This window comes from Hemitrygon akajei, chromosome 9, assembly GCF_048418815.1.
Source record: "Hemitrygon akajei chromosome 9, sHemAka1.3, whole genome shotgun sequence".
NCBI classification, from domain to species: domain Eukaryota; kingdom Metazoa; phylum Chordata; class Chondrichthyes; order Myliobatiformes; family Dasyatidae; genus Hemitrygon; species Hemitrygon akajei.
Window position 1 is genome coordinate 101,844,251 of NC_133132.1, and position 22,583 is coordinate 101,866,833.

At 43.1% G+C, this 22,583-nt stretch overlaps 1 protein-coding gene across 3 annotated transcripts in view; it reads right to left on the reverse strand.

The window, feature by feature from the left end:
• The window catches only part of sipa1l2 (signal induced proliferation associated 1 like 2), a 511,308-nt gene that overhangs the window by 287,516 nt on the left and 201,209 nt on the right, over positions 1-22,583 (reverse strand). For all 3 annotated transcript variants that reach the window (XM_073056679.1, XM_073056680.1, XM_073056678.1), the window contains one exon: positions 18,356-18,544. In XM_073056679.1, the coding sequence (XP_072912780.1) occupies positions 18,356-18,544 (189 nt within the window). The remainder of the gene's footprint in view (positions 1-18,355; positions 18,545-22,583) is intronic.

Sequence of the window (22,583 nt, forward strand, 5' to 3'; positions counted from 1 at the left end):
TATCAAAAGGACAGGCAGGAAGGCAGAGTGAGAAGCATTGCTCTGTTGGTAAAAAAAAATGAAAACAAATCATTAGAAAAAGGTGAAATAGAGATGGAAGATATTGAATCATTGTGGATAGAGCTAAGGAACAGCAAGAGAAAAAGACCCTAATGGGAGTTGTATACAGACCCCCTCAAATAGTAATAAGTACTAGTAGTAGCAGACTGGTAAAATCAAGTTGGTGCTGGATTCCAGGAGGGGGAATTTCTAGAGTGCCTACGAGATGGCTTTTTAGAGCAGCTTGTGACTGAGCCTACTACAGAGTCAGCTATTTTGAACTGGGTATAATGCAATGAACCAGAATTGATCAGTGGCTTAAGGTAAAAGAACCCAAAACAGCAAGAGATCACAATAGGATCAAATTCACCCTGAAATTTGACAAGGAGAAGCTAAAGTCAGATGTATCATTATTAAAATAGAGTAAAGGGAACTACAGAGGCATGAGAGAGGAGTTGGCCAGAATTGATTGGAAAAGAACACTGGCAGGGATATCAGCAGAACAGCAATGGCTGGAATTTCTGGAAGCAATTTGGAAGGCAGAGGATATATACATCCCAAAGAGGAAGATGTATTCTAAAGAAAGGACATAATAAGAGAAGTCAAAGCTGACATAAAAGCCAAAGAGAAGGCATATAATTGAGCAGAATAGAGATGGATTATAAAAGTAAGCTAGCCAATAATATTAAAGAGGATACCAAAAGTTTCTTAGAAAAATGGAGGGCTATGGGTAACCCCAGGTAATTTCTAAAGTAAGTACATGTTCGGCACAGCATTGTGGGCCAAAGGGCCTGTAAAGTGCTGTAGATTTTCTATGTTTCTATACATAAAATATAAAAGAGGTAAGAGTGGATATCAGACTGCTGGAAAACAATGCTGGACAGGTAGTAATGGGAGGGGGTGAGACATCGAAATGGCAGACGAAGTGAATAAGCATTTGCTTCGGTCTTCACAGTAGAAGACACCAGCAGTGTAGTGGCAGTTCCAGGTGTCAGGGGCCATGAGTGTGTGAAGTTACCATAAATAGAGAGAAGGTTCTTGGGATGCTGAAAGGTCTGAATGTTGGTAAGTCATCTGGACCAGATGGTGTATACCACAGGGTTCTGAAAGAGATTGTGGCAGCATTAGTATTGATGTTTCAAGAATCATTAGATTCTGGAATGCTTCCAGAAGACTGGAAAATTGCAAATGTGTTGGGTCTGATTCTTTTTACGTTATATGTCAACGATTTGCCTGATGGAATTAATGGCTTTGTTGCAAAATTTGCAGATGATATGAAGATAGGTGGAGGGGGAGGTAGAGAGGCTACAGAAGGACTTAGAAAGATTAGGAGAATGGGCAAAGGAATGGCAGATGAAATACGGTGTCAGGAAGTGTACGGCCAAACATTTAGAAATGAAAGGGTTAATTATTTTCTAAATGGAGAGAAAATACAAGACAACTGAATTGCAAAGGAATTTGGAAGTCCTTGTGCAGGATTTCCTAAAAGTTAATTTGTAGGTTGATTCTGTGGTGAGGAAGGCAAATGCAATGTTCCCATTCATTTCAAGAGGACTAGAATATAAAAGCAAAGATGTTATGTTGAGACTATATAAAGCACTGGCCTCACTTGGAGAATTGAGAGCAGTTTTGGACCCCTTACCTTAGAGAGGGTTCAGAGGAAGTTCATGAAAATGATTCCAGGATTGAAAGGCTTGTCATATGAAGAGTGTTTGATAGTTATGGGCCTATATTCACTGGAATTCAGAAGAATGAGAGCTGAACTCATTGAAACTTATGGACTGGTGAAAGGCCTTGATAGAGTGGATAGAGGAAGGCCCCGAATCCTCGGCTTTGCCTGTTACTTGGCGGCCGGAGCCGGGGTCGAAGTGCTCGGCAGAGATGGGGCTCAGTGCTCGGTGTCGGAGGGCTGGTCCAAGGCTCGAAGTTTTCGGATGGACTCGGAGTTGCCTGTGGTTGGGGCTCCCAAAGTGCTGTATCGGCAAGCTGCAGCGCTGGAGGTTCATGGCAGGAAGAGTTTTTCTTCCTTCTACCGTCTGCGTGAGATGATGAGCTGTCAGGACTTAGAGACTTTCTATTAAACCGTGCATGGACTGCTCTTTATCAGATTACGGTATTGCTTTGTACTGTTGAAACTATGTGTTATAATTATGTGGTCTTTGTCAGTTAGTCTTTTTCAATTATGATATTGTCTGCACTGTTGAAACTATATGTTAACTATAACTATATGTAACTATGTGGTTTTGTGTAGGTCTTGTATAAGACCAGAAGACATAGCTTCAGAATAGAGAGGTGATATTTTAGAACTGAAATGAGAAGGAATTTGACAGTGGTGAATCTGCAGAATTATTTTTCACAGGCTACTGTGCAGATTAAGTCTTCATTTATACTTAAGGCAGAGATTGATAGATTCTTGATTTGTCAGGGCATGAAGGGATTTGGGGAGAAGGCAGGAAATTGGGGCTGAGTGGAAAATTGGATCAGCCATGACAAATAGTGGGCCAGACTCAAAGGGCCAAATGGCCCAATTCTGCTCCTATATCTTATGGCCTTTGTCTTTGGACAGCACATCAACATTGGCAGATCAAAAAAAAAGTCAAACTCACATTTAGTACCAAAGTTAGTAAAATCACATGTTCATGGGTATAGGCAATAAATTTTGGTCCACTATATCCAGAGCATCCAAACAATACTGAAGAAAATTTAGAGCCAAGCTTATATTAATAAATAAGGAGCAATTTTATAATTCCTGGTATTACAGATTATAAATGCACCAGGGATAACAGAATTTTAATATGGGCTTTAATTCAGTCAGCAGGGAACTTACACTGATGTTTTGATTAGGTTTCCATTTCCTATCTATTCATGGAGAACTTGAGGACAAAGTCATAAGCAACTTAACTGGCGAGTACCCAATGCCGAAGCTGGGTCTTCTCAAACAAATATCGCCATGATGTGTGGCAGAGCAAGTCACCACATGGAAGTGCTGATAAAAACTGACAACATGCTAAGACAGTTTTGTTATCCAGCTGTGAAAGCAAAGACTGGCCCTTTGAGTGGTGGCTTATTCCAGTTTTTTCATCATATTTACACAATATCAGACCACCAAATTAAAGAAGGGATGCTGCATGTGCTATATGTAATGTAAAAATGAATCTACCTCTAGCTTGTACTGAATAAACTCGTGTACCCATTAGAGTCATAAGGAATCATGTCCTTCAGTCCAACGTGTCTACACCAACTTAAGTATCTTCCTGAACAAGTCCCATCTGCCTGCATTTCACACATTTCTCTCTAAAACTTTTCTACCCATGTACCTGCCCAAGTATCTTTTTAAGATTATAATTATACCATCCTCTACAGTTTCATCTGGTAGCTCATACCATTGTTACGTTCCCCAGTAACCGGGTAGTTTTCCAGCAAAGATAGATGGATCCACCGAAGCCTGATGCTACTATTTTCAAACGTTTTTATTTATAAAGGGGCACAAATGTATGGTTAATACAAAACATTCAGATCGTATACATCGTCACAACTCAATCTAAAGCACAGGTATAGTAATAATCAATCAGAAATAAGTTCTACAGTTGTCTAAGGGTAATGTAGATATATATTGTTTACTGGATATTTAAAAGTCTTTTTGCGGTCACTGCAGTTCCACCAGCCGCCGTCGGTTGTGGTGTCGCGTTGGTGCACTTTTGTTAGAAAGAGAGAGAGAGAGAGAGAGAGAGAGAGAGAGAGATGTCATTAAACAGCTTCACCTGCCCGGGTCCCTACGGAGCACCGCCGTGGAATCAGAAGAGCAGGCTTCCCGGTTGTTAGTTAAAAGCGATTGTCCGTGATTTCATCCACAGACTCCCGATCCGGAGTCTAACGCACGTGGCTTCCTTCAGAATGGCGTCCCGCTCCGACGGGAAGCACTATCGTGTCTTCCTTGTGTCTCTCCTTGGTGCGTCTGGTGCCCCGCCTCGGCAGCCCACCTTTTATCTGGACTGGCAGGGTTGTAGATGTCCATCAGGGTAGGGGGGCGAGGCAATCCTTCCCCCATCACCCATCTCACATTGCCCTGAGATTTTTGCACGTAGGCTAATTCCTTATCCCACAAAGGTGTCTCCCAAGACAATGGCTATGTCCGAGGCTTTTGTCTTGTTGAGCGACCAGCCCACTTTGCCCGAGGGCTTTACACGTGGTTTTCATGAGACAATAGTCAAAGAGTCGCTTTATTCTGCTTCCCTGGGGAACGTGGTCTTCAGCACATCTCCCTCTCTCTCTTGGGTCATTCGACCCCCCCTTGACTAGGGCTCTTGCGAATCTCACAAAGGAGGGGGCTGGGGTCATAACACCATATCTTCCCAACCCTCAGAGAGGGAAAAATTTGCCTCTTACTGTAGGTCCCTATACATCTTTCTCTTATGTGAAACCTGTGCTTCTAGTTTTGCTCTGGAAAAAGGCCAAACTATCCACGTTACCTAATGTCTATATTACAGTTACACTTTTAAGTGCAGATTTTCCTTTTAAACTTGCTCTGGCCATATACACTCAGTGGCTACTTTATCAGTTAAGCCAGTACATCTACTCACTAATGCTGATATCTAATCAGCCATCAATTGGCAGCAACTCAATGCATGAAAGCATGTGGATATGGTGAAGAGGTTAAGTTGTTCAGACCAAATATCAGAAAGGGGGAGAAATGTGATCTAAGTGACTTTGACCATGGAATGATTGCTGGTGCCAGATGGGATGGTTTGAGTATCTCAGAAACTGCTGATCTCCTGGCATTTTCACACAAAACAGTCTCTAGAAGTTACGGAGAATGGTGCAAAAAAACAAAAGACATCAAAAGACTGTGGAAAGCGGCCAGTGAGTGAGTGGGCCAGTGAAGGAGTGGAGATTTGAGGCTTTGACTCGAGAGGCTTCGACGAGAAGAGGCGAAGGATGAGTTTGTTCCCAGTTAGTCTTTGCAATGCCTCCTGAGACAGTGATGTGCCTCTCCTGTGAGATGTGGCAGTCTTGGGGGAACTCCCCTCTCCCGCAGAGTCACATCTGCCAGAAGTGCTTGTGGCTGGGTGATCTGGAAGACCATGTGAGGAATCTGGAGCAGCAGCTGGATGACCTTCGACTCATAAGGGAGAATGAGGCAGTCATAGATGAGAGCCACAGGGAGGTAGTCACACCTAGGCTGCTGGAAGCAGGTCGTTGGGAGACAGTCCGAGGGGGGAAAGTGAAGGAGAGTAGACAGGTAGTGCAGAGCACCCCTGTAGCCATTCCCCTGAATAATAAGTTTACAGTCCTCGATACTGTTGGCGAGGATGACCCACCAGGTGTGAGCCACGGTGGCAGGGCCTCTGGCACTGAGTCTGACCCTGTAGTGCAGAAGGATGGGACGGAGAAGAGGAGAGCTGTCGTCATTGGAGACTCTATAGTCAGGGGAGCAGACAGGAGATTTTGTGGACGTGAGAAGGACACCCGCATGGTTTGTTGCCTCCTGGGTGCCAGGGTCCGGGATGTCTCTGACTGGGTGCATGACATCCTGTTACGAGAAGAAAAGCAACCAGAAGTCGTGATACATGTTGGGACCAACGACATAGGCAGGAAGAGGGATGAGGTCCTGAAATGTGAGTTTCGGGAACTAGGCAGAAGGCTGAAGAACAGGACCTCAAGGGTGGCGTTCTCAGGATTGCTGCCAGTACTACGTGATAGTGATGGTAAGAATTGGAGCAGATGGCAGTTGAATGCGTGGCTGAGGAGTTGGTGCAGGGCACAGGGCTTTAGATTTTTGGATCATTGGGATCTCTTCTGGGGAAAGTGGGACCTGTACAGATTGGATGGGTTGCACCTGAACTCGAGGGGGAGCAATATCCTTGCTGGTAGGTTTGCTAGCATGGTTCAGGAGGGTTTAAACTAATTTGCAAGGGGGATGGGACCCGGAGCGATAGAGCAGTGAAAGAAGTGCATGGAGTAAAGCCAGATGTAACATATAGAGAGGCTTTGATGAAGAAGGGCTAAAGTATGTGTACTTCAATGCAAGAAGCATCAGGAACAAAGGTGATGAACTGAGAGCTTGGATACATACATGGAATTATGATGTAGTGGCCATTACGGAGACTTGGCTGGCACCAGGGCAGGAATGGATTCTCGATATTCCTGGATTTCAGTGCTTTAAAAGGGATGGGGGGGAAGGGGAGGAGGGGTGGCATTACTAGTCAGGGATACTATTACAGCTGCAGAAAGGGTGGGTAATGTAGCAGGATTCTTTTTCGAGTCAGTATGGGTGGAAGTCAGGAACAGGAAGGGTGCAGTTACTCTACTGGGGGTATTCTATCGGCCCCCTGGTAGCAGCAGAGATACCAGGGAGCAGATTGGGAGGCAGATTTTGGAAAGGTGCAAAAATAACAGAGTTGTTATCATGGGTGACTTTAACATCCTCAATATTGATTGGCACTTGATTAGTTCTAAGGGTTTAGATGGGGCAGAGTTTGTTAAGTGTGTCCAGGATGGATTCCTGTCACAGTATGTTGACAGGTCGACTAGGGGGAATGCCATACTAGATCTAGTATTAGGTAACGAACCGGGTCAGGTCACAGATCTCTCAGTGGGTGAGCATCTGGAGGACAGTGATCACCGCTCCCTGGCCTTTAGCATTATCATGGAAAAGGATAGAATCAGAGAGGACAGGAACATTTTTAATTGGGGAAGGGCAAATTATGAGGCTATAAGGCTAGAACTTGCGGGTGTGAATTGGGATGATGTTTTTGCAGGGAAATGTACTATGGACATGTAGTCGATGTTTAAGGATTTTTGCAGGATGTTAGGGATAAATTTGTCCTGGTGAGGAAGATAAAGAATGGTAGGGTGAAGGAACCATGGGTGACAAGTGAAGTGGAAAATCTAGTCAGGTGGAAGAAGGCAGCATACATGAGGTTTAGGGAGCAAGGATCAGATGAGGAATATAGGGTAGAAAGAAAGAAGCTTAAGAAGGGGCTAAGAAGAGCAAGAAGGGGGCATGAGAAGGCCTTGGCGAGTAGGGTAAAGGAAAACCCCAAGGCATTCTACAATTATGTGAAGAACAAAAGGATGACAGGAGTGAAGGTAGGACCGATTAGAGATAAAAGTGGGAAGATATACCTGGAGGCTATGGAAGTGAGCGAGTTCCTCAATTAATACTTTTCTTCGGTATTCACCAATGAGAGGGAACTTGATGATGGTGAGGACAATACGAGTGAGGTTGATGTTCTGGAGCATGTTGATATTAAGGGAGGGGAGGTGTTGGAGTTATTAAAATACATTAGGACGGATAAGTCCCCGGGGCCTGATGGAATATTCCCCAGGCTGCTCCACGAGGCGAGGGAAGAGATTACTGAGCCTCTGGCTAGGATCTTTATGTCCTCGTTGTCCACAGGAATGGTACCAGAGGATTGGAGGGAGGTGAATGTTGTCCCCTTGTTCAAAAAAGGTAGTAGGGATAGTCCAGGTAATTATAGACCAGTGAGCCTTATGTCTGTGGTGGGAAAGCTGTTGGAAAGGATTCTTAGAGATAGGATCTTTGGGCATTTAGAGAATCATGGTCTGATCAGGGACAGTCAGCATGGCTTTGTGAAGGGAAGATCGTGTCTAACAAGCCTGATAGAGTTCTTTGAGGAGGTGACCAGGCATATATATGAGGGTAGTGGAGTGGATGTGATCTACATGCATTTTAGTAAGGCATTTGACAAGGTTCCACATGGTAGGCTTATTCAGAAAGTCAGAAGGCACGGGATCCAGGGAAGTTTGGCCAGGTGGATTCAGAATTGGCTTGCTTGCAGAAGGCAGAGGGTCACGGTGGAGGGTTGTGACTAGTGGTGTCCCACAAGGATCTGTTCTGGGACCTCTACTTTTCGTGATTTTTATTAACGATCTGGATGTGGGGGTAGAAGGATGGGTTGGCAAGTTTGCAGACAACACAAAGGTTGGTGGTGTTGTAGATAGTGTAGAGGATTGTCGAAGATTGCAGAGAGACATTGATAGGATGCAGAAGTGGGCTGAGCAGTGGCAGATGGAGTTCAACCCAGAGAAGTGTGAGGTGGTACACTTTGGAAGGACAAACTCCAAGGCAGAGTACAAAGTAAATGGCAGGATACTTGGTAGTGTGGAGGAGCAGAGGGATCTGGGGGTACATGTCCACAGATCCCTGAAAGTTGCCTCACAGGTAGATAGGGTAGTCAAGAAAGCTTATGGGGTGTTAGCTTTCATAAGTCGAGGGATAGAGTTTAAGAGACGCGATGTAATGATGCAGTTCTATAAAACTCTAGTTAGGCCACACTTGGAGTACTGTGTCCAGTTCTGGTCGCCTCACTGTAGGAAGGATGTGGAAGCATTGGAAAGGATACAGAGGAGATTTACCAGGATGCTGCCTGGTTTAGAGAGTATGGATTATGATCAGAGATTAAGGGAGCTAGGGTTTTACTCTTTGGAGAGGAGGAGGATGAGAGGAGACATGATAGAGGTGTACAAGATATTAAGAGGAATAGACAGAGTGCCTCTTCCCCAGGGCACCACTGCTCAGTACAAGAGGACATGGCTTTAAGGTAAGGGGAGGGACAACCCTTATTGAATTTTTTGAAGTAGTTATGAGGAATGTTGACGAGGGTAAGGCAGTGGATGTAGTCTATATGGACTTCAGCAAGGCCTCTGACAAAGTTCCACATGGAAGGTTAGTTAAGAAGGTTCAGTCGTTAGGTATTAGTGCTGGAGTAATAAAATGGATTCAACAGTGGCTAGATGGGAGATGCCAGAGAGTAGTGGTGGATAATTGTTTATCGGGATGGAGGCCGGTGACTAGCAGGGTGTCTCAGGGATCTGTTTTGGGCCCAATGTTGTTTGTAATATACATAAATGATCTGGATGATGGGGTGGTAAATTGGATTAGTAAGTACGCTGATGATACTAAGGTAGGAGGTGTTGTGGATAATGAGGTGGGTTTTCAAAGCTTGCAGGGAGATTTATGCCGGTTAGAAGAATGGGCTGAACGTTGGCAGATGGAGTTTAATGCTGAGAAGTGTGAGGTTCTACATTTTGGCAGGAATAATCCAAATAGAACATACAGGGTAAATAGTAGGGCATTGAGGAATGCAGTGGAACAGAGAGATCTAGGAATAACAGTGCATAGTTCCCTGAAGGTGGAGTCTCATGTAGATAGGGTGGTGAAGAAGGCTTTTGGAATGCTGGCCTTTATAAATCAGAGCATTGAGTACAGAAGTTGGGATGTAATGTTAAAATTGTACAAGGCATTGGTAAGGCCAAATTTGGAATATTGTGTACAGTTCTGGTCACTGAATTATAGGAAAGATATCAATAAATTAGAGAGAGTGCAGAGACGATTTACTAGGATGTTACCTGGGTTTCAGCACTTAAGTTACAGAGAAAGGTTGAACAAGTTAGGTCTCTATTCATTGGAGCGTAGAAGGTTGAGGGGGGATTTGATCGAGGTATTTAAAATGTTGAGAGGGATAGATAGAGTTGATGTGAATAGGCTGTTTCCATTGAGAGTAGGGGAGATTCAAACGAAAGGACATGATTTGAGAGTTAGGGGGCAAAAGTTTAAGGGAAACACGAGGGGGTATTTCTTTACTCAGAGAGTGATAGCTGTGTGGAATGAGCTTCCTGTAGAAGTAGTAGAGGCCAGTTCAGTTGTGTCATTTAAGGTAAAATTGGATAGGTATATGGACAGGAAAGGAGTGGAGGGTTATGGGCTGAGTGCAGGTAGGTGGGACTAGGTGAGATTAAGAGTTCGGCACGGACTAGGAGGGCCGGATTGGCCTGTTTCCGTGCTGTGATTGTTATATGGTTATATGGTTATATGGGATATTAAGAGGAAGGGTTTTCACTCAGAGAGTGGTTGATGCGTGGAATGCACTGCCTGAGTCAGTGGTGGAGGCAGATACACTAGTGAAGTTTAAGAGACTACTAGACAGGTATATGGAGGAATTTAAGGTGGGGGGTTATATGTGAGGCAGGGTTTGAGGGTTGGCACAACATTGTGGGCCGAAGGGCCTGTAATGTGCTGTACTATTCTAGGTTCTATATTCAACATCTAGTGAGTGGCTGTTCTGTGAACGAAAATGACTTGTTAATGAGAGGGGTCAGAGCAGAATGGCCAGACTTGTTCAAGCTAACAGGAAGGCAACAGTAACTCAAATAACCATGTATTGCAACAGTGGAATGCAAAATCCAACACATCAAATCTTAAAGTGGATAGGTTACAACAGTAGAAGACCATGAATATACACTCAGTGGCTACTTCATTAGCTACAGGAGGTTTCAAATAAAGTGGCCACTGAGTGTAGATAGGTTGCCTTCCAATTTGTCATCAAGGTTAGAAGAATAAATGAAAATCAAAAAAATGGTGGATGCTAGAAATATGTAAATAACAGAGAATGTTGGATATACTCAACAGGCAAGCCACATTTGTGGAAAGAGAAACAGGGGCAATATTTCAAGTCAAACACCTCTTCTCTGAAATTCTCTGGAACCTGAAATGTTAGCTCTGTTTCTCTTCCTACTGAATATATCCAGCATTTTCTATTTGAAGAATAATTTATGATTTTAGCAAAATAAACTAACTAGACCATCAGGAGATATTGATTACTTGTTCACTGATATATGGGTGTAAATGCCATAGGAAAGACCAGCATATAAATGGATATGTAGTGGTGCCCATTTTTATAACTAGGCAGTAAACAATCTTAAAAGAGCTGCAGTCCTTGTGAAAATATTCACACACACATGCTAAGGAATTCCATGATTTAGACCAAGTAACAATGAAGGAACTGCAATAATGAATAAACTCTTATTAGGCTTCCAGCAAAGTACAATGGCTTTTTAGAGGAGCGCGTGTTTGAACTACTAAGGGATCAACTATTCTGGATAGCTGGAAGCTCAAGAAGAGATTTTTCGTCACATACGCCAGAAAAGCACTAGATCCTTTCTCACATACCTCTAGGGGAGAAAGTTGATCACAATATTCATCGCTTTGAATCATTACGTAAAGAGAAGGCGGGGGTTCTTTGTTCTTTAGCCTTCCTTCTGAAAGGCCAGGACATCATCCTAAAGTTCGTGAGGTTGCGTTCCACGGTGGTTTCTCCGGCAGCTAAATGCATTTTATGACAAGCTAGCCAAGCATCGAATAGGGAGCCTATTCATTACATTAGATTCTCTCAGGACATCAACACGAACAAACAACTATCTTTTCACCTGGAATTGTCAGCCCTAGTGATTGGTCCACTGCTGTCATGGGTGGATTAGTTTCACAAAGGAACACCATAAGGCAAGTCAGGAAAAACAACGAACTATCCAAACAAAGTGCAGCCATTCCACCACTGGACCAGGAAAGGATATCATCAATCAAACTGGGCAAAGCATCGATGAGACGATTGGATCAGTCATCGCAAGGGGCTAAACTTTACTCCAGTCTCCAGAGTTGTACCTTTTTGGGACTACATTGCCAGAGTAGAGCAAGCAATTTAAGAAGAGGTAAGGATAGAGGTCTGCACAGCCCTCAAAAGGGCCATTTTGCCAAAACTGAACATTATAAAAGGAGAGCAACTGGCCTTCCAGGCACAAATGTGAAATCCAGCCATCAGGATTTTACCAGCGGACCAAGGAAATGCAATGGTCCTGATATCCTCAGAAGAATATTTCAGACTCAGGTACCAGTACCACCAAGACTTTATGGGTTCCCTAAGATACACAGGGAGCGTTACCCCTGAGGCCTATCATCAGTGCGATAGATTCTCCAACTTACTACCTTGCTAAGCATTTAACAACCATGCTGTTTCCCTTTGTGGGGGTGATGAGCCTCACATTACGAATTTGATTGACTTTGTAACAAAGATAACCAACATCCAGCTGAACCCAGAGGACATAATGGTCAGTTTCAACGTGGTGTCCCCGTTCACAAGAGTTACCATTAAGGACAGTTGGTCGTCCTAGGGTCAAGGTTTGATAAAGGTACCATCAATCTTTCTGAATATCCCCTTACATTGACGTACTCCCTCTAGAAGGGGAACTACTATGAACAAACGGACAGAGTGGCCGTGGGATCGCCCTTGTCACTGGGTATTACTAATTTCTACATGGAGGACTTTGAGGAGAGGGCTCTGAGTTCATCGCCCTTATGCCCCAAATGCTTCTTCAGATACGTCAATGACACCTTCGTCGTGTGGCCTCATGGATTCCAGGGACTCCAACAGTTCCATGAGCATCTGAACAGTAAACATCCAAACATTCAATTTATGATAGAGATGGAAAAGAATGGTTGCCTCCTGTCCCTGGACATTCTAATACGATCGAAAACAGATGGTAGCCTTGGACATGTTATCTATTGGAAACCCAAACACACAGACTTGTACCTCAACAATAACAGCCACCACTATGCCTCCCAACGCAGACTGGTTCTTTTAATATCGATTAGCCATGTGAAAACTATTTTGGACTCGGAGAGTCTCCCTGAGGAAATAAGATAATTACGCAGGACATTAATACAGAATGGCTTCAAGGTGAAGGAAATCAAACGGGCCCTTATAAGGGCCAACAGAAAAACCGGGAAACCTAACAATGAGAAGGAACCCATCACTACCACTGGTCTCCCCTATATGGTTTCTGGAAGGATAGCTAGGATCCTGAAGAAATGCCAAATTAATACCATCCACAAACCCATAAGGAAACTCAAATCACAGCTTATGCAGATCAAAGGTGACCTTGGACTCAGGTTGGCTGGTGTTTACAGGATACCCTGCGAATGCGGAGCAGAGTACATCAGCCAGATGGGATGCATGTGGAAACCCGCATCAAGGAGCACAGGAGGTATATCCATTTGCGTTACCCAAAGGAATCAGCAGTAGCAGAACATTGCATTCGCAGTGACCATAGGATTGACTTCAACAGTACAAAACTACTTTTGGCACCACCTGGTAAAGGAAGCCATTGAAATAAAACTAGAGGAAAATAATTTTAACAAAGGCGAAGGTCTTGCTCTTAGTAATAACTGGAATTCAAATGTAAACAAGGTGGGAGAGCGGAAACCTGATTGGATGAGGACTACCAATCAGGAGGGATGGACGATGTGGGTACGAATACCACTGGACTTGACATGCCCAGACATCATCCCAGATGAAGATGGCTGAGTTTGTCATCGAAATCTCAGTTAAAATCAATACTTGTACACTGATAGAAGCCCAAGAAGAGTTTACTCATCATATATGCCAAGAAAGCACTAGATCCTTTTTTGAACTGCAGTTTCCATGTTAGGATGATGTAACATTTAGAGAGGAACTTGCAGATCCCCATCTCTGCTGTTACAACAGAGTTACAGTCATTGATAAAAAACTTGAAGTTGGTCAGGCCTAGGAAACTACTCCCGCACTGATATCCTGACAGATGTTATGCCCGCAGCCCCCTCCTTTGTGAGAATTGCAAGAGCACTCTTGGGTTGGGTCAGGGGACCCAGGAAATGAGGGAGAGACGTGCAAATTGCCTGGTTCCCTGGCGATGTAAAGTCACGAGACATTGGCCATTGTCTCTTGGAGACACGTTTGTGGATTGCGATGCTATGCTACGTGACAGCCCTCGGGCAAAGTGGGCTGGGTGAAGGGGAGAGATTGCATCATCCCCCCAACCTGATTGACATCTACAACCCTGCAAGTCAGGATAAAAGAGGGGCTGTAGGAACAGCCCCCTCAGACGCACCAGAAGAAACGCTAGCGATCCCGGGAAGCCATTTTGAAGGAAGCCACGTGCGTTCGGTTCCCTTGCCTGGGAGCCGGTGGCTGGTACCACGGAAAATGATTTTTGAACTAACAACGGGGAACCAACTCCCCCAACTCAACGGATTGGCCTCATTAAAGACACGGGCAAGTTTAAGACTGTCTCTCTCTACAACCCACAAAGCTGCATCTTGAATGACAATTGACTTTTATTGGTTCAACGGACAATACAGTATCCCCTAGACAAACAATAGAGTTATTTCTTATTGATGATTATTACTATACCCGCGCTTTTAGATTGAGTATTGACGATGTATATTATCTGAATGTTTGTATTAATCTTATTTTTGTGCCCCTTTATAAATAAAGACTTTTAAAAATAGTACCACCAGACTTCAACAGACCTCTCTATCTTTGCTGGTAAGTGACCCAGTTACGGGGCACGTAACACAGAAGTTAATCATTTTTACTTGCTCCATGCACATCTCTCGGCAGTGAAGAATTTTCATTCCAATGTCAGGTGTAAAAGAACTTTTAAGCAGCCTATTGAAAGAGCAAGGCCTCACTTCATGATGAAAACAGGAATCTTTCTTCCATGTTCGAAGCAAGAATAAAAAAGCTTTTTTCAGATATATAAAGAGTGAAAAAGAGGTGAGAGTGGATATTGGACCACTGGAAAATGATGTTGGAGAGGTAGTAATGGGGGACAAAAAATTGCTAGACAAACTGAATAAGTATTCTGCATCAGTCTTCATCGTGGAAGACACTGGCAGTTTGCTAGAAATTCAAGAGTGTCAGGAGGCAGACATGGATGTAGTTGTTTTTACTAAGGAGAAGGTGCTTGGGAAGCTGAAAAGTTTGAAGGTAGATAAGTCACCTGGACTAGATGGGCTACACCCAGGGATTCTGAAAGAGGTAGCTGAAGAGATTGTGGAGGTATTACTAATGATCTTTCAAGAATTCCTGCTGTAGATTCTGGAATGGTTCCAGGGGACTGGAAAATTGCAAATGTCAGTCCACTCTTTAAGAAAGGAGTGAAGCAGAAGAAAGGAAATTAAAGGCCAGTTAGCCTGACTTCAGTGGTTTGGATGATGTTGGAGTCCATTATAAAGGATGAGGTTTCAGGCTACTTGGAGGCAGCATGGCTTCCTTAAAGAGAAATCTGTGGGAATTCATTGAGGAAGTAACAAGGAGGATAGACAAAGGAGAGTCAGTAGATGTTGTTTGCTTGGATTTTCAGAAGGCCTTTGACAAGGTGCCGCATAACAAGATAAGAGCTTGTGTTATTATGGGAATACTAGCATGGATAGAAGCAAAGGGGTCTATTGGGTGCCAGTGAGTAGTAGGTGTCACTGATCTAAATGACAGAATTGGTCATTTTGTGCCCAAGTTCGCAGACGATACAAAGATAGGTGGTTAGATGGAGGGGCACACAGTGTTGAAGGAGCAGAAGGACTCAGAAGATTGGCAGAATGGGTAAAGAAATGGCACATGGAACATAGTGTAGGGAAGTGTATTATCATGCATTTTGGTAGAAGGAATAAAGGCATAGACTATTTTCTAAACAGGGAGAAAATTTAAAAATCAGAGGTGCAAAGGTACTTGGAAATCACTGTGCAGCATTCCCTAAAGGTTAACTCACAAGCGAGTCAGTGGTAAGGAAGGAAAATACAATGATAGCATTCACTTTGAGAGGGCTAGAATGTAACAGTTAGACCATAATTCGAGGGTTGTGAGCAATTTTGGGCACCCTATCAAAGAAAAGATGCACTGGCATTGGAGAGTGTCAGGTCCCAAGGAGGTTCATAAGAATGATTCCAGGAATGAAAGAGTAATGTATGAGGGGTATTTGATAGCTATAGGCTCGTACTCGCTGGAGTTTAGAAGAATGAGAGGAACTTCAGTGAAACCTATTAAATACTGAAAGGTCTCAATAGGGTGTATATGGAGACTATGTTGCCTATAGTGGGTGAGTCTAGGACTAAAGGGCATAGCCTCAGAATAGGGGATGTCCATTTAGGACAGAGATGAGGGGGAAATTCTTTAACCAGAGGGTGGTGAAATTCATTGCCACGGTCAGCTGTGGAGGCCAAGTCATTATGTATGTTTACATAATGTTCTTTTCTTGCTGTGGCCATCAGGTAGAAAGTACATATGCTTCACACCACCAGGTTCAAGAACAGTTACTACTCCTCAACCATCAGGCTCTTGAACAAAAGGAGCTGACTACACCCATTCTACTTCTGCTGTTCCCACAGCCTAAGATCTCACTTAAGGGTTCTTTTTTCATGCTCTTTCCATTTCGTGTTATTACATACTCATTATTTATTCTTATTTATTTATATTTGGATTTGAACAGTTTGTCGTTCATTGATCCCATTTACAGTTACAGTTCTATAGATTTGTACATCTGCAGAAAAAGAATCTCAGAGTTGTGTGTGGTGACATGTATGCACCCTGATAATAAACTTTACTTTGAACTTTCAACTTTAAAGTGGGTTATTAGGTTCTTGATTAGTCGGGTAACAAAGTTCATGAGAAGAAAGCATGAGACTGGGTTTGAGAGGGTTAATAAATCAGCCACGACGCAGCCTCAGTGTGACAAATGGCATAAATCTGCTCCAATGTATTATGGTCTTATAATAAGATCAGAAGCCAAGAATACCTGACAAAAACCAAGCTGCACATCAGTTCGCATATGAAAATATGTTTATTGAATAGAAGCAACAGTGAAGAGCATACTGGATTGTCCATGCTGAAATGCCCTTCTCCCAGTCCCACCATCCCTACTAAGTCTGTCTTTTCAGTGGTTCAGGACATGTTTAGGAGGCAAGAATGCCAGATACAATTCTTAGAGAATGACTGTTTCCTTCATCTTTTCACAGGTCTTCCAATTTTGGAATTAATCCCAAATGTATGTGAAGATCAGAGTTCCCCAATTTAGATGTACTTTTGTTGCTTCTTAATCTATTTTTTTCCAATCAACATCAGTAGTCTGCCCATTTTTATTGTTTTGATGTGGAAATGTGGGACAACAGGGTAGTCTTCTGGGCCACTTCAGAAGGCAGTTAAGAGTCAGTTATATTGCATTGGGTCCTTAGTTACATGTAGACAAGACTGAGTATGGTTTTCTGTCTGTGCAATTATTTCTGCACCATATATGGCTTTCTGCTATAATCTGTTGGCTTTTAGCATTATGTTATAGATTACTTACTTAAATGAATTTAAATTCTCCAGTTGCCATTTGAGGATTTAAATCTGTCTCTAGATTTGAATCAAAAACCTAGCAGATGTGAACCTGTGAAATAGTTATGCTGCTACTGCCCTATCTTCAAGTCTACATTTTCAGTACAAAATTTGTGAAACATTTCTGCTTCCTTTGAATTTCCCTGCTATTTTTAGACCATAAGGCCACAAAAAGTAAAAGCAGAATTAGGCCATTTGCCACATCAACTCTGCTCTGCCATTCCATCATGGCTGTTTTATTATCTTTCTCAACCCCCTTCTTCTGTCTTCTCTTGGTCACCTTTGATGACCTGACTAATCAAGACTGTATTGACCTCTTATTTAAATATACCCAATGACTTGGCCTCCAGAGTTATCCATGGCAATGAATTCCATTGATTCACCACCCTCTGGCTAAAGAAATTCCTCCTCACCTCTGTTCTAATAGGACGTCCTTTTATTCCGATGTTGTGCCCTCTAGTCCTAGGGTCTCTCACCATAGGAAACATCCTCTTCATGTCCACTCTGTCTAGGCCTTTCAATATTCTATGGGTTTATAATGACAGCTCCACCCCCACTCTTCTGAACTCCAGCAAGTACAGGCCCAGAACCATCAAATGCTCCTCATACATTAACCTTGTCGTTCCAAGGTTCATCCTTGTGAACCTTTTTTGGACTAAATAATTTTAGCAATCATTCATCAATTATTTCCTTCTTTTCTAGGTATTGTTTTGTTGCTAGTTGTTCTTCAAATTCTTTTTCAAAAACGACACACACACACACACACACACACACACACACACACACACACACACACACACACACACACACACACACACACACACACACACACACACACACACACACACACACACACACACACACACACACACTTTAATTGCTCCTAACATATAGCCATTAAACTGTGGCAAAATGTTGTTGATACATATGTGGGGAAAATTTTGCTGAAGACAATAGAGACCACTTAATAACAACATGGAAGAAAAACTATTTTACAAGCAGATTTAGTGTCTTCTCTTCTGAATTATTTAAGTTTCTGGTGTTTCTCATCAGCCTTATGTTCAGTATTGTATTTTCAGTTAATTGACAATATTCTCAAAAGCTTCCTGCAGTCACCTCCCTTTTCCACCATGCCAACTGTTTTATCATTATCTAATTGTACATTGATAATGTTCCCATCTGCTTGTTGCGTGCTCAGTCACAGAGTTCCAATCTGTTGGTTTCTCTGGCTTGCATTTAATGGGGATATTTGTTCTTTTAATATAAATGATCATATTTAAGGTAATTCAGTGTTCACATACTAAATAGATATGTAGCGTAAAGAAACTTACCCCTTGCTCATCAAGTTTCAGTAGCTGTTCCATTACTTTGGGAGAACTTGAAGCCACCCTAAGGCACTGGATGTTCAATTCAGGTATCACATACTCCAGCACCTCCTTTATGGGCAAACCTCGAGCAGTCCCATGTCGAGCAGTGGATGGTACAGCATCTTCCAAAATGGCTCCTCTCAGAGTAGAAAGCTAAATTAACAAGAATATCCTTCTGTAACTGTACATGTATTAAAACAGACTTTACTTAGCAAACCTAACATTTATATCAATGATGCATTGTCATCCAGAGTTAACAGCCAGCCAAGACAAAATTTAATTGTTTCTACAAACTCAGATTTGCATATGATAAAATGATATACATTCTGTAAACATATTAAAATATACAGATTGTTCACAACAGATTTGGTTATGTTAGAAACATTTGTTCTATTAGATGTTTTCTTTGAAGTCAGAATGAAATTGAAAGATGACTCTATTTTGACACATGCTGGGGCTTGAACAGGAGACCCTAGGTTTTTCTATTAAAAAAACAACTTCTTTATTAAAATTTTACAGCATTAACATCTATGTACTGCAATGTAGGGCAATGTGATATTGATCCCACTATCCAATGTTCTCTGCCAAAGCAAAAGCTAGCTGATCCCACTGCCCAAGGTCTGTTACGGCAATCCTATACTAATCTTACAGCCTGGCCCTCAAGATAAGCAATCCCAGACTAATTCCACTACCCAATGCTTTCTTCTGACCATCCCAAACTCACCCTTCTGCCCAATGCTCTCTGCTTAGGTAATCCCAGACAAATCCTACAGCCCAGGTCTCTGTGGAGGAAATACAGATTAATCCCACTGCTTTGATCTCTGTGCAAATGCAATCACAGACAAATCCCAACATGCCATAAAATATCTGTAATAAATCCCACTCATTTCTCTCGTGGAAAATTCCTGTCATAAAACTCATGACCCTGAACATCAATGATTCCAGATTTTTAAAAAATCTGCACTTCAGTTAAATGGTCTTTGCCAAACCTACTGCTTGTGGGAAAGTACTCTGTCCTCTTAGTCAAGAATTTTTTCTGTATTTTTTTTCCTTATGATTCATTTTCTGTGGAGTTTGAGTCTGACAGCATCTGACACTCATCAACTCCCTCTTCATTCTATATCGATAAGGATTATCCCCATCTTTTTCTGCAAACGACTTTCAGTTTTAGCTTTACTATGTTGTATATGTGCTTTATGGGCTTTGACAATTTTCCTGTTTTCACATTTAAAACAAGTTCAAGTTTAATTGTCATTCAACTAAACCATGATTACGCATGAATATAGCCAAATGAAACTGTTATTCTGGGGCCAAGGTGCAAAACACAGTACCAATAGTCATACACAGCATAAGGTACATATAAGACAGCAGTAAAATACAGTCACACTAAAATATAAAGTCCAAGTCCCTAAGTCCACGAACGTTGCAGCTGTACGGAATCAAACACAATGCAGCTTGTTTGCTGCTGAGCGTACACTGGGGAGGAGCACCAATTCCAGCACGGATGCCATACTACACCACCTCCGGCACACCGGTAGAGTACACTGACTCTGACTCTCCTGAAAGGCTGTTAATAGGAGACGTGGTGGCTTCAGGCCAAGTTTCCGCTACAACCAAGGCCACGCAGCTACACCACCACCCTACCAGTCGCCAATAAACCAGTGTATTAGACTTGCAGAATTCCATATCAACAATGCCCAACAGGGTCTTGCAATCACAAGCAAAGCGACTATGACGAACACTCACTGCACACTGCCTTCGCACACCAGCTCCTCCGATACCTCTCTGATGCAGGCAGCAACACGATCCATACAAATCTACCTCCTTCAGATTTTCCACCAGCAAGCAACTTACTGATGAGGTAACACTTGCAGTACTCTAAGGGTTTAATATCCAGCAGAGTCCTGTGATCGTAAAAGATACTTTTAAAAGACAACAATACCTTCGGTTGGCCCCGTAAAAGCCACTATGTATAAGTGCACTGCCGTCTTGCTGTCACCTCTTAAGAAATTAAGAGTGACCCATAATTTTAAAAGGGGGGAGTTCAATCATTAATAGCACATAGGCAAATGCAAGATGAAAGGCAAAATAAACATATTCAACAGGGCAGGATGAATGTGGTGCATAGAATCAGATCAAATGTCAAATTTTTAAAGTTACTTGACAATTCCTGATTTTGGATTTTAATTTTAATTTACATATTAAAGCAGAAAGCGGCCAGTGAGTGAGTGGGCCAGTGAAGGAGTGGAGATTTGAGCCTTTGACTCAAGAGATTCTGGCAGTTTTGGCAGTTGGACTGTGCAATCAAGTCAATCAAGATTTGAATAGCTCAGACTCAGCAGAAAGCAGCTGATTGGGCAATCGAGGTCAGGTGACCAAGCAGTTTGAAAAGCTCAAACAAATAAATAGAGGGTTACCTCAAGTGGAGCGGCCTGTGGAAAGTGGCCAGTGAGTGAGTGGGCCAGCGAAGGAGTGGAGATTTAAGGCTCTGACTCGAGAGATTTCGACAAGAAGAGTCTGAGGTCGAGCTTCACTCCAAGTGAGGTAAGGCCGGGTAAGTTCCTTTCAAAGGAGAAAGTTTCAAAAGTTGAGGCAAGTATTGGGTAGGTCATGGCAGCTGAGATTGGCCCCATGGTTTGTTCATCCTGCAGCATGTGGGAAATCAGGGATACTTCCAGTGTGCAGGAAGTGTGTCCAAGTGCAGCTTCTGGCAGACCACACTGAGCGCCTGGAGCTGCGATTGGATTCATACTGGAGCATTCGCGCTGCTGAGAAAGTCGTGAATAACACATTCAGTGAGTTGGCCACACCGCAGGTAAAGGCTACACAGGCAGAAAGGGAAGGGGTGGCCACTAGACAGCGTAGCAGGAGGCAGGTAGTGCAGGAGTCCCCTGAGGTCATCTCCCTCCTAAACAGATATACTGTTTTGGATACTGTTGGGGGAGATGTCTCATCAGGGGAAGGCAGCAGCAGCTGAGTTCATTGCACCATGGGTGGCTCTGTGGCACAGGAGGGAAGGAAAAGGAGTGGGAGAGCTATAGTGATAGGGGATTTGATTGTAAGGGGAATAGATAGGCATTTCTGTGGCTGCAAACGAGACTCCAGGATGGTATGTTGCCTCCCTGATGCAAGGGTCAACAATGTCTCTGAGCAGCTGCAGGACATTCTGGAGTGGAAGGGTGAACAGTCAGTGGTCGTGGTGCATATAGGTACCAACGATATAGGTAAAAAACGGGATGAGGTCCTACAAGGTGAATTTAGGGAGTTAGGAGATAAACTAAAAAGTAGGACCACAAAGGTAATAATCTCTGGATTACTACCAGTCCCACGTGCTAGTCAGAGTAGAAATAGGAGGATATTTCAGATGAATACGTGGCTTGAAAAATGGTGCAAGGGGGAGGAATTCAAATTTCTGGGGCATTGGAACCAGTTCTGGGGGAGGTGGGACCAGTATAAGCAGGACGGTCTGCACCTGGGCTGGACTGAAACCAATGTCCTAGGGGGAGCGTTTGCTACTGCTGTTCAGGAGGCTTTAAACTAATGTGACAGGGGGATGGGAACAAGTGCAGAGAGGGGTGTAAAATAAGGATAGAAGCAAAAGGTAGTAAGGTGAAAAGTAAAAGTGGCAGGCAGGCAAATCCAGGGCAAAAAGCAAAAAGAGCCACTTTTCAACATAATTGTATAAGGGCTAAGAGCGTTGTAAAAACAAGCCTAAAGGCTTTGTGTGTCAATGCGAGGAGCATTCGTAACAAGGTGGATGAATTGAATGTGCAGATAGTTATTAATGAATATGATATAGTTGGGATCACAGAGACATGGCTCCAGGGTGACCAAGGATGGGAGCTCAACATCCAGGGATATTCAATATTCAGGAGGGATAGACAGGAAAGAAAAGGAGGTGGGGTAGCATTGCTGGTTAGAGAGGAGATTAACGCAATAGAAAGGGGATGTGGAATCGATATGGGTAGAGCTGCACAACACTAAGGGGCAGAAAAAGCTGGTGGGAGTTGTGTACAGGTGAGGTTGGGGATGGCATTAAACAGGAAATTAGAAATGCGTGCAATTAAGGAACAGTAGTTATAATGGGTGACTTCAATCTACATATAGATTGGGTGAACCAAATTGGTAAGGGTGCTGAGGAAGAGCATTTCTTGGAATGTATGCGGGATGGTTTTCTGAACCAACATGTCGA